The 13,122-nt window shown below is 41.5% G+C and overlaps 1 protein-coding gene across 3 annotated transcripts in view; it reads right to left on the reverse strand.

Moving 5' to 3' along the window:
• Positions 1-278: 278 nt before the first annotated feature.
• NT5DC2 (5'-nucleotidase domain containing 2) overlaps positions 279-13,122 on the reverse strand; it is a 56,949-nt gene continuing 44,105 nt past the window's right edge. For all 3 annotated transcript variants that reach the window (XM_066596324.1, XM_066596323.1, XM_066596325.1), the window contains 6 exons: positions 9,225-9,306; positions 7,119-7,205; positions 5,201-5,341; positions 3,103-3,167; positions 967-1,239; positions 279-736 (listed from right to left, as the gene is read on the reverse strand). In XM_066596324.1, the coding sequence (XP_066452421.1) occupies positions 978-1,239; positions 3,103-3,167; positions 5,201-5,341; positions 7,119-7,205; positions 9,225-9,306 (637 nt within the window). In that variant the 3' untranslated portion in view covers positions 279-736; positions 967-977. The remainder of the gene's footprint in view (positions 737-966; positions 1,240-3,102; positions 3,168-5,200; positions 5,342-7,118; positions 7,206-9,224; positions 9,307-13,122) is intronic.

The following is a 13,122-nucleotide window of genomic DNA, read 5'->3' on the forward strand; positions in this document are numbered from 1 at the left end:
AACAAGGTGAATAGGTACGAGGATCTACCAATGATCTGATGAGTCATAAAATATGACAATCTTTGTAAACTATGGAGAAAATTTACTAAACCGGGCACTTCCTGCGCCAGACTTGGTACAATTTCTTCGGGCACACAGTGCGCTGAATACATGAAGAGGCATAATTACACATAATTCTTGCACAAGTCCTGCCTGCACAAAAAAAATTGCCACTTTTCTTGCTCCTGAGCCGCTCGCCACTTTCCTGAGCAAGCGGTTCAGGAGCAAGAAAAGTGGCAAATTTTTTTGTGCAGGCAGGACTTGCGCAAGAATTTGCAATTTTTCGACAACAGTATTCTGGTGTAGAATACATAGTAAATGTCCCCGTGTTTTAGAGAGTCCAGAATAGACAAATGTGTGCTAGACTACATCAACATATGTCGGCTTTGTTGCCGGATGGAGACGTGATGTGATTCTAGAGCATGCTGCATTTTTTTCTAAGCAATTGCAGTCTCTTATGAACATTTACTAGAGAGGCTTCTTTAAGAAAAAAAGACCTTATAGTTGTTCACTGCAGAAGCACAGATATATGTATTAACACACTGTCTAAATACTGTAGTGTTTCCTTAGACGCAGGATCAGTGGAACTTATTGTACCATATGTGCGACAAACCCCTCTCCTTAAGCATGCCTTCCTTGATAGGTTTGTAGTAAGTCATGGAATCGTCTGCATAGCATTGATGGATCTTGTACACTCCTTAAAAAGAAAGCAGAATATAAATAAAAGTGCATCCAGTAATACAAGGGGTCAGTTATGAAGGTCGCTCAGTACTTTCATGGACACTAATTAGCACTACTCTTGTATCCTGTCAGGTGCAGAAATATAGACGAAGGTACATAAAGCGACTAAACCGTAAACACTGTGCAGTATTTCATAAGTGTCCACTACAGGATCATGCATCATTCTTCACACATGTAATAACTCACCTGGTATAGACTTATCGGACATGAACCATCTCATCTAGGAAAGGGGTCTTCATGCAGCCAGTGCAAAGCTGATCCATCCATAATGGGGCCTCATGTTGCAGTGGGGTACGTCGTGGATAAAATGTGAAATCGATATTGTAATTTAATAGGCAACTGATGGATGCCATGTAGATGTCTGAGAATCTGATTAGTCTTCGGGAAAAGTATGTTGGGTTTTGGAAAGTTCTAAAAATACTGCCAAACTGGGGATTAAATAGGTTCTTCGTAACAGACCTGTAATTACAGATCATTTCAAATCACTGAACAGAAAATGTTTGTTGGGCTCATTTTATACACGACATTATATTACAGTACAAGCTTGTTACCCGCCACTTCCTGTTTTGCTGTATTTTGAAACGTAAAAAGTTGAAATAGTAAAAGGAATTTAACTGCAATGTAAAATGAAAGCTGCGCTGTGATTGGTCGCTATGGGCAACACAGATTTTCTTTAAAATCTCAATCTATGTTAATGTGTCTTTCTTTCAAGTTTTAATTCCGGGCAACGCGGGATATCCCTGCTAGCTTAACCCCTTCACGACCAAGTCCGTACCGGTACGTCCTGTGGCCGCGGGGTATGTATGAAAAGAGGTTGCAATGCAACCTCTCTTTATACAGTGCAGGCGTCAGCTGTTTATGACAGCTGACACCTGCGGGCAATAGCCGCGAGCGGCTATTAACCATTTAAATGCGCATTTAAATCCCCCGAACGCTGTTCGGGGGTCCCGCACGGCTCCCCCGCGGTGAGATCAGGGGAGCCGTGCAGGTGTCATGGCAGCTGGGGGCCCAATGAAAGGCCCCAGGGCTGCCTTAACAGACTGCCTATCAAGCCATCCACACAGCATTACGTCATACTGCAGGAGCGATCAAAGAATCGCATCTTAAAGTCCCCCAGGGGGACTTCAAAGTAATGTAAAAAAAAAAAAATCAATAAGGTTTTTTCTAATTGAAAAAAAAAAAAGTTGTAAAAGTTTAAATCACCCCCCTTTTGCCATATCTATTATTAAAAAATCTAAATAATAAATTAAAAATATGTATTTGGTATCACCGCGTCCGTAAAAGTCCAAACTATCAAAGCAGCGCATTATTTTTCCCGCACGGTGAACGTTGTCCCAAAAAAAGAACGCCAGAAATGCACTTTTTTAGTTACCCTGTCTCCCAGAAAAAATGCAATAAAAAGCGATCAAAAAGTCGTATGTATTCCAAAATGGTACCAACGTAAACTACAGGACATCCCGCAAAAAAATGAGCCCTTGCTCAACTACGTCGACGGAAAAATAAAAAAGTTATTGCAAACACAAATGAAGGCAGAAAATAATTGAAAAAAATTTAATGTCTGTAAGAGGAGTATAGTAAAAAGAAAAACTATACAAGTTTGGTATCGTAGTAATCGTACCGACCCACAGAATAAAGTTATCATGTCGTTTTTGTTGCCGTTTGTGCGCTGTAGAAGCAAGGCGCACTAAAAAATGGCGAAATGTCGTTTTTTTTTTACATTTTACTCCACTTAGAATTTTTTAAAAGTTTTTCCGTACATTATAAGGGACTTTAAATAGCACCATTGAAAAAAAAAACTCGTCCCGCAAAAAACAAGCCCTCATACAGCGACGTCGATGGATAAATAAAGGAGTTACGATTTTTTTAAAGAGGGGAGGAAAAAACGAAAATGGAAAAAGAAAAATGGCTGCGTCATTAAGGGGTTAATGATTACATACGTGCAGCGAAATCGTTCAGTCAGCCGCAGCATCAGCACTCAAATCCTGGGCGCCCTGATGTCAGTAGTTTGGGATGGAGACACTGAGGCCTCTGATTGGCTGCCGAGGTCATCTGACTACCGCTGTGAAAATAAACCGAGGGAGCTAATAATAATAATAATAATATTAATCTTTATTTGTATAGCGCCAACTTATTCCGCAGCGCTTTCAGGCATGGGAATTGCTTCTTTTGTTGTTTTAGGTCATGGCCAGCTGTTTAATTTTTCTACATTTTTTTTAATGGGACAACCCCTTCCTTTCATTTCTGATATCAAGCTACGTCTTTAGGTAGTACAGAAGAAAACTGGAATATGCAGCATAGCACAATACCAGTACAAACATTTACCTTAATTCTTGACGCTCCTTCATCCACTCCTTAAGAACTTGCTTGGACTCCGCATCTTGATAAGTCTAGAATAACAAATATAACAGTGCGAGCTTTACGTGCTTTTCTCTGAGAGTGGCTTATAAGTAGAAGATTTTAAGAGTGGTGATATAAGATCAGTATATACTACTTTGCCTTATTCAAAAGTAACAGTTGTATGATTGCTGTATACAGTAAATAAGGAGAGACTCTCTTTCATTTACCTATGTTTACAGGTAATTACTCCTATATTTGTACATATATTTATGTTAGAATGTGTTTTTTGTTACAAAAAACATGCTGACAAGATTAAGAACCCTAGCAAAATGCAAAAAAGTTTAGAGATTATTGAAGTGTCATTCGGTTTCATCCAGTTTATAACCAACTCTGTCCCAGTCTACACAGCAAAGCTGAGAAGTAGGAATAGTTTTTTTTTGTATGGATTGTTACATATAAAATACAAAACAAAACAAAAATAAATTACAATAAAAACCTCATTTATTCCTCTCAGCCTCAGATCAAACTTGGAGATGCCTCTCGGATGTAGGTTCAATGATACACTTTGGTGGGAGTGCCTACTTATAAGCACCTCTCTGGAAGGATGTCTCTAGGCTCTATAGAGCCATGAGCAGTTACTCATTAGACATCATCCCAGAGATTGCTTTGCTGTCTATTTCCAGGCTCAATTTCAAAATTTAAAAAAGGGCTACTTAGGCACTTTGTAATGGCAATGCGCCAAGTTTTTCATAGATATTCAAAGCAATATGGCCCTATTCCCAATATAGCCTGGGTCAAGGCCATGGATTCTTTGCAACACTTGCAATAATTTAAGATGCTTTGATCTTAACACCAACCTCTCAGGTTTCTACACCACTTGGTTGGTGTGGATAAACTTCTGTGACTCATCCTCCTTTACTGGCTGGATTCTAAACGGTACTGTGTAAAGTGCAACCCAAACTTGAACTGGTCTAACAGAACACCACTCGCCTTATTTTTACTTTCTTTATCTCTCTCCGGGGAAAGGAATTTCCCGTATTGATACCTAAATTTCCCTTTTAGTACATAAGGATTCATTGTTAATTTTACTTGTATGTTAAAAACTCTAGCTTGCCCCCTTGGATGGGTGCCCCAGTAGTTGGGGCTTATTACCCTTATGGTCCTGGGATGGTGTGCCCAGCCAGGGTAGACCTAACATACTACATTGAGCTTATTGTAGTGATTAAAAGCAATTCACTGTGTTCAGAGGTGGAAGTTGAATTTAACTAACCCTGTATTATTATCCCTTAGTTATATGTAGCGATAACATACCGTATATACCGGCGTATAAGGCGACGGGGCGTATAAGACGACCCCCCAACTGTCACCTTATACGCCGGTATACAGTGGAGAAAAAAAAAAATTCATTACTCACCTCCCCCGGCGTTCTGTCGCGCTCCGGCAGGATGTCGCTCGCTCCGGCAGGCTGTCGCTCGCTCCTCGTCCCCGGCGCAGCATAGCTTTCTGAATGCGGGGCTTGAAATCCCCGCTTCCAGAAAGCTAATACACACGCCGGCAGCCATGACATCATTGAATGGCTGTGATTGGCTAAAGCACACGTGGCTTCAGCCAATCACACTATTCAATGACATCATTGAATGGGTGTGATTGCTAACACGTGCGCCTTCAGCCAATCACAGCCATTCAATGATGTCATTGAATAGTGTGATTGGCTGAAGCCACGTGTGCTTTAGCCAATCACAGCCATTCAATGATGTCATGGCTGCCGGCGTGTGTATTAGCTTTCTGGAAGCGGGGATTTCAAGCCCCGCATTCAGAAAGCTATGCTGCGCCGGGGACGAGGAGCGAGCGACAGCCTGCCGGAGCGAGCGACATCCTGCCGGAGCGCGACAGAACGCCGTGGGAGGTGAGTAATAAATTATTTTTTTTTACACTTTTTTTTTTTTTGTATTACCGGCGCATAAGACGACCCCCGACTGCAGAGCAGATTTTTCGGGGTTCAAAAGTCGTCTTATACGCCGGTATATACGGTAGTCCATAGTGCTGTACAATAAACAGTGAGGGAATTGAGGTTTACCCTGACCTGCATCCGCTCTAGCAGACCAGTAAGTGCTTGCTGCCAGGTCAGTGAATGCATGTATTGTTCAGTATTTATTATCCGAATTTCATTCTCTAATTCAGGAACAATAGCTCCAGTCCTCCAGCCATGCCGCAACATAAGATCCTGCATGTCAGACACAAGAAAAAGTTTTCATTAGATACAGAACTCAACTGCTGAGTCACCTTACATACTGCAGCTAGATTGTTGGAGCTATAAACCTGCACCCTAGATTTACAATGGCGCGGGTTTAAAGCCCAGGACCAATCCCTGTACATGTATGGCATTTGGTTGCACAATATGGCAGATTCTTCATACCCCTGCTTGAGCATGCTCTGTAAAGTCTAATTTGTAAAAAGTCCACTTTGAGATCGACATGAGATGTGCCAGATATGTTTAAGCTTTATCAAGCCTACTTGATACACTTGATGAAGGCTTAAAGATACAGTATTGATACACCTTGGATTAAAAAGTAGTCATTTCTAAAGGCCCTTTCACGCAGAGTGATTATCGCTCAGTTAACACTGGATTGTTTTGTGTAAACACTGCCAGTGACTAAACGATGAAGGGTAATTCATTTGTTAATTGTTTGTCATTAGAGATGAGCGTGTATACTCGGTAAAGGCAAATGCTCGAGCGAGCATTGCCTTTAGTGAGTACCTGCCCGCTCGAGATGAAATGTTCGGGTACCGGCGGCAGGCAGGGAGCTGCGGGGGAGAGCGGAGCGGAACGGAGGGGAGATCTCTCCCTCTCCCCCCCCCCCCCCCCCCCCCCGCTCCCGCCTGCTGACAGCCGCTACTCGCCGCTACTCACCGCTCCCCCGCGCCGGCACCCGAACATTTCATCTCGAGCGGGCAGGTACTCGATAAAGGCAATGCTCGCTCGAGCATTTGCCTTTACCGAGTATACTTGCTCATCTCTATTTGTCATTCAGTTTAGGCAGGCAAAAAAGCAAATGACAATCGGCCCAAGTAAACAGGCAGTCATTCATTTATGAACAACTGCCTGTTTACTCTGAATTGAGCCGGGCAGACAGACATGCCCTGCTTCCAGTCAGTAAACAATATCACTCCTGTGAAAGCCTAAGCACCCAACAGTTGTCCTGTGTTAATGGGCCCTAATTCTAGCTTTACATGTGAGGTCTGTGAGATCACTCCAAGTGCCTTATATGAGAGCGACTTACAGTAACTTACAGACCTGCAAGAAGTGTAGGATTTCCCAGTGCTCTACAGACCTACTGTCAGGCTGCTATTTGTGATGCCCAGCATTTGGTCAATGAACTGCAAGCATAGTAATCTATTACTGGGTTTTCATCAGCCTAGGGCTACATTCACATGGGTGAGAATCTTGCGCAAAACTCGCATGAGTATGAACTCCATTCTTTTAGATGAACCTTTTCACATGAGCAATGCTGTGAAGGTAAAAATCGCAGCATGTTATTTTTTGTTGTTGTTCTCTCGGAACGCATCGCCCATTGTTTTCAATGGGACCTGAAAAGACATCCCATGGCAATTGCATACCGTGTGATGTGCATTCGAATGCTATGTGATGTTTGCCATTGATTTACAATGGCAAACACCTGCAATCCTCTGACACGCGTGAAACACACGCTTGAGAATCGCAATTGCACAAAGGCGATGCGAGGTGTTTTTTAATGAAAAACGCCTCACATCAGCATGAAAAGCACACATTGGCGCGTGCAATATCTGGCAGAGTTTCTCAGCCCGATATCGTACTCACCCCGCGTGAACGTAGCCTAAATCTGCTATTCATTTGTCGACTAGCACGAATGAGCATTTCTGTAGCTTAAGTTTCTGGTCAGAAATCTAACTACTAAAAATATGTACGTTGCAATGTGATGAGTCAGTAATTCCATAGGCACATAATGTCATATAATACTTACTGCCAGATCACTGTACAGATGATCACCAAAGTACAGCACCTTGGACCCTCTCCAGCCTGTTAATCTGAGGAAATCAAACAGGTTTCCCTGAGAACAAAAATGTTAATAAATGAATCAGAGTACAAGGGCAACAAAAATTTTAATATGTATGTAGGGCAATGTACACAACACTCAGGAGTCAGGGATTCTCCATTCCTTTACTACACCTATATACATGCTTAAAATATGTGCAGTGAAGGAATATCACTTCATACAATACTGTGCAAAATACGAAAAACTTACAACACCCAGAGAGGTTATTAAAATTGGGATTATTCGGTTTAGAAAAAAGACGTCTGAGGGGCGACCTAATAACTATATATAGATATATCAGGGGACAATACAGAGATCTCTCCCATCATCTATTCATACCCAGGACTGTAACAAGGGGGTGCTCTAATAACTATGTATAGATATAGCAGGGGACAATACAGAGATCTCTCCCATCATCTATTTATACCCAGGACTGTAACAAGGGGGTGCTCTAATAACTATGTATAATATTACAGGGGACAATACAGAGATCTCTCCCATCATCTATTTATACTCAGGACTGTAACAAGGGGGCGCTCTAATAACTATGTATAATATATCAGGGGACAATACAGAGATCTCTCCCATCATCTATTTATACCCAGGACTGTAACAAGGGGGCGCTCTAATAACTATGTATAATATATCAAGAGTCAGTACAAGGATCTCTGCCATCATTTAGTTATACCCAGGACTGTAACAAGGGGGCGCTCTAATAACTATGTATAATATATCAGGGGACAATACAGAGATCTCTCCCATCATCTATTTATACCCAGGACTGTAACAAGGGAGTGCTCTAATAACTATGTATAATATATCAGGGGACAATACAGAGATCTCTCCCATCATCTATTTATACCCAGGACTGTAACAAGAGGGTGCTCTAATAACTATGTATAGATATATCAGGGGACAATACAAAGATCTATCCCATCATCTATTTATACTCAGGACTGCAACAAGTCGGCACTCTAATAACTATGTATAGATATATAAAGGGAACAATACAGAGATCTCTCCCATCATCTATTGTACCCAGGACTGTGACTGTAACAAGGGGATGCCCTGTACGTCTAGAGGAAAGAAGTTTCTACACTGACAAGTTTCTACTCTGACATAGAAGGGGGTTCTTTACTTGAAGGGAAGTAAAACTATTGAGCTCTCTGCCTGAGGACGTGGTGATGGCGAATACGATAAAAGAGTATAAGAGGGGCCTGGACGTCTTTCTTGAGCGACACAATATTACATGTTATAATCACTGATTACTTCAAAAAAGTTGGCGATGTCATGTGTGACAGCTGCGGTAGAGAATTGAAGAATGCCTCTGCTGCATCTGTCACAGATGTGGCATGCGGCAGATGTGTTCTGCATTCCCGCGGGGGTCACGGCAGCAGCGGACAGGTAAGTATATATATATATAAAAATTTTTTTTTTTTTACACTAAAATTTTTCTTGTTCAGGGAAGGGCTTATATGTAAAGCCCTTCCCTGAAAAAAGAAAGCAGGGAGCCGGCAGACCATTGTTTTCAATGGAGCCGCCGGCAGCAGCTGCGGCTTCATTGAAAACAATGCGTGCATTCCCTATGGTGCACGCATGTCCTATCTTTGCAGGCACACGCCTGTAAAGCACTGACGTGCACACACCATAGGGAATGCATTGGGGCTAACAGACGCAAGTTTTTGTGTAGGGCGTATGCACACACAAAATACACGCTCGTCTGAAGCCACCCTTAGTGACATAGTACGTTAGACTCAACTAGATTGACATATGCCTTTTTTCAGCCCATTACCCTCAATGTTGATCCAGAGGAATGCAAAAAACCTCAACGAGGTAGAAGACAATTCTCCTCATTTAAGGGAAAAAATTCTTCCTGACAGCAATCTGGCAATCAGAATAATCCCTGGATCACCAACCCCTCTGAAGTTATCAGTGACTATAACAAGTTATATTGTACCACTCAAGGAAGCCCTTCTATTGCTAGATTTTATTTTTCTCTAGGACAGCATAATAAAATAGCAAGTTTTCTGTTACCTGCTTGTATATTTTTCCTTTTTCCAGGTTGTTGATCTTGTCCCATTGCAATGAACCACCTTCATCAAGTCTCCTAAATGGCCTAATAACAATAAAATAATTTTTCTTTAAAGTACATGTAGTACTATACAGCCAGCGGATGCCAGAACAGGCTCACTTGAAAACATTGACAAAACTAGCAAATCTGCAGAATGAAGAGGATAAACTGTGAAGCAGAGGATAATACCTAGTACCATAGCAGATGCTCTTTGATTTTATGCGGAGTTTCCAGAGTTGATTTTCTAAGGTTTAAAACAGCAAGCAATCCTGAAAAACAATGAAAGAACAGACTGACCGCTGTGGCCAATCACAGACCTCTGCAATGTACAGGGATTGACTGTGATCTCTTTTTCCGTATAATATGGGGACATACCTAGTACTAAATTCTGTGTCCTGAAATTACCTCACACATTATAGGGTTCTCATTTAAATACAACTGAGCATCAATTCATCATGCCCTTATTATCTTGTGATCGGTAATGATATCAATGATCACCTCCTTACTCGATAGTGAATGGGCTTCGTACATGAGGACTAATTTTACTCTATATGAAAATCGCTATACGAAATGCGATCTTCTATATTTATTTTGACTCATTCAACTCTAAAGGACAGGAAAGTGCTTGAATGAGAACTCGATGCTCATTACCTTCTTTGAGCCTATTTATTAATATGAGTCTGTGCACTGGTTCTCCAATTTACACTGGGTCACACTCAGTATTTCATCTTTCTGAACAATGAGATATCATTTTTGGACATTACTGGGCTCTCATCTAAATATTATGGAGCTCAATTTTACTATTCGCCAGCGGATCCTTAATATCGCTGATAACCTTATCTGTTTATCTGTTGTGCGTAAGCAACGAAAAATGAGGCCTATTTTCATTTCATATTTGGGATGCTAATAGGAGTTGTTACCTGCATACTTACCATATTGCTTTTACCTCTTGGAACTCCTGAGTACAGCGGCACGGAGCCATACAATCTAGTGGGCAGCAATTCCCGATCACATGATCAGTCACACGACCGCTCTGGGATATTTCCTCAATGAAAGCCGATGCACTAGCTACATGTCACGTGACCAGCGTTATGATGTAGGCGCTCATGCGTGGTGGCAGCGGCCGGGGCACTGGAGCTCCACTACTTACTATGCAGATCCGTACATCATCGGAGTCTCATAGGAGAGATCGGTATGCTATTCCTCCCCCCCCCCCCATAAACATCAGGTGTACGTATATACGAACAAGGTATCTTTTTATAGCTTATGGATGATTATTAGCGCTATGATGTATTGAGTAATTCTCAATTATGCCCACACATGGAGCTATTGGTCAGTATGAAAGACACACCTCTGATGGGAGGTTCCTGAGGTAACCTTAAATAGGAGGACTATTGGGTCTTAGCTCATATGCCTGTGGTTCACCATCAGAGCCACAGACGCTACCACTTTTTTAGAATTTTTTCTCTTACTGACAACTTAATTTACACTTTAGGATAGATCTACTTTGGAGTCACAGTACCCAACTGGCAATCTAATCTACTCCTTAGAAGATAGATTTACTCTGGGGTTATAGTACACATGTGCAGGGTCGGCTAAGAGGGGGATAGATCGCAGGGGCTGAGCAGTTTGGCCATATTCTCTCTCCAACATATATTGGAGGAGATATTTTGTCTATTATCAAGCTTCCAATATGGTATGCTGGATATAGTCCAGCTCTCTCTTAATTCTCCATAGAATAAGTAATTAATTTATTACTGTGGTACTAAAGAGTGTGGATATTCATCCACTCTAAGCCGACATATAAGAACATGAAATTGCCAGATAAAGTAATCCTTTAGATAAGAGGATACTATACAAGTGCTGACACCCATCTATCCTGTGCTGACACTTCACAGCTTTTGAATGCCAAGCTATGATTCGGCAAGATTAAGGAATAATTGAGAGACACGTTAATTCCAGTCAAGCACATGAATCACAATTAATACATGATTTGAGAGACATATTTGTTCTAAAATTCAATATGAACTTTGAGATGAGCTCCTGATTAACTGTCTGCAATAGGACGGGGAAACGCGTTGAGAAACCCTCTTGTTCCAAAATCAGCGAACAAAAATCATTTTGCATCTCACACTAAGAGCGATTCTCTTGCTCCAAAGTTATGGATTAAAAACCTTTCTCCATTAACGAATGATTGTCTCACTATAAAAATACTAAGTGGTATACCTTACTGGAAAAAAAGACTTAGTGATAGGAGAAAACCAATATGGCTCAATAAAGATGTAAAGGGGTCAATAAACAGCAAAAATAAAGCGTTTAAACTACTAAAACTAGAAGACAGCGAAGAAGCACTAAAAATCTATAAGGAAAAAAATAAATTGTATAAAAATCAGATAAAAGCAGCAAAGATGGACACAGAGAGACTTATTGCCAAGGAGAGTAACTAACCCTAAACTGTTCTTCAACTATATAAATAGTGAAAAAAATTAATGCTTAAAGTGTTGGACCTTTAATAAATAATGTAGAAGAAATTGTAGAGAGTGACGAGGAGAAGGCAAATTTATTAAATAGCTTTTTCTCCAGCGTATTCACAGATGAGATACAGAGTGATAAAGTAAACTCTCCACTAAATGTCACCAGTCTAACCCAAGGCGAAGTGCAGAGTAGAGATGAGCGAGCATACTCGCTAAGGACAATTGCTCGATCGAGCATTGACCTTAGTGAGTATCTCCCCGCTCGGGAGAAAAGGTTCGGCTGCCGGCGCGGGTGACAGCTGAGTTGCGGCAGTCAGCAGGGGGGAAGAGAGAGATCTCCCCTCCATTCCTCCCCGCTCTCCCCCGCAGCTCCCTGCCCACCGCCGGCAGCCGAATCTTTGCTCCCGAGTGAGCAGGTACTCGCTAAGGGCAATGCTCGATCGAGCAATTGCCCTTAGCGAGTATGCTCGCTCATCACTAGTGCAGAGCCATCTTAAAAAGATTAAAATAGATAAATCACCAGGTCCCAATGGCATACACCTCTGGGTTTTAAGGGGAATTAAATAATGTGATAGACACACCCTTGTTTCTTATATTCAAGGACTCTATAGTGATGGGGTCTGTTTCACTGGATTGGCGCATAGCCAATGTGCTGCTGATATTCAAAAGGGAGTAAAAAAGAAACCTGGAAACTGCAAGCTGGTAAGTCTTACTTTTATTGTGGGTAAAATGTTTAAAGGATTTCTAAGAGATGCCATCCTGGAGGACCTCAAGGAAAATAGCTGTATAACTCCGTATCAGCATGGGTTTATAAGAGATCCCTCCTGTTAAACCAACCCAATCAGCTTCTACGAGGAGGTAATTTCTAGACTGGACCGAGGAGAGTCACTACATCTTTTGCATCTGGACCTTTCCAAAGAGTTTGATACTGTGCCGCATAAAAGGTTGGTATATAAAATGAGAATGCTTGGTCTGAGTGAGAATATGTGTATGTAACTGGTTCAGTAATAGAAAGCAGACGGTGGTTATAAATGGTACATTGGGTCACCGTTACCAGCAGGTAACCACAGGGGTCGGTTTTGGGTCCTATTCTTTTTAAAAGATTTATTAATGACCAGGTAGGAGGATTGCATAGTAAAATATGAATATTTGCAGATGATACAAAACAATGTAAAGTAACACAGAGAGGATGCAAGGAGATTGCTAGAGGATCTGGATAAATTGGGGGCAGAAATCTGGCAAATTAGATTTAACACTGATAAATGAAAAGTTATGCAAATGGACAGAGGAAATACATGTCACCACACTAAATGGGAAACTACTAGGGAACACTGACATGGAAAAGGACTTGGGGGTTTTAGTTAAAGGGGTTGTCCCGCTCCGAAAC

The sequence above is a fragment of the Eleutherodactylus coqui genome, chromosome 3, assembly GCF_035609145.1.
Source record: "Eleutherodactylus coqui strain aEleCoq1 chromosome 3, aEleCoq1.hap1, whole genome shotgun sequence".
Lineage (NCBI taxonomy): Eukaryota > Metazoa > Chordata > Amphibia > Anura > Eleutherodactylidae > Eleutherodactylus > Eleutherodactylus coqui.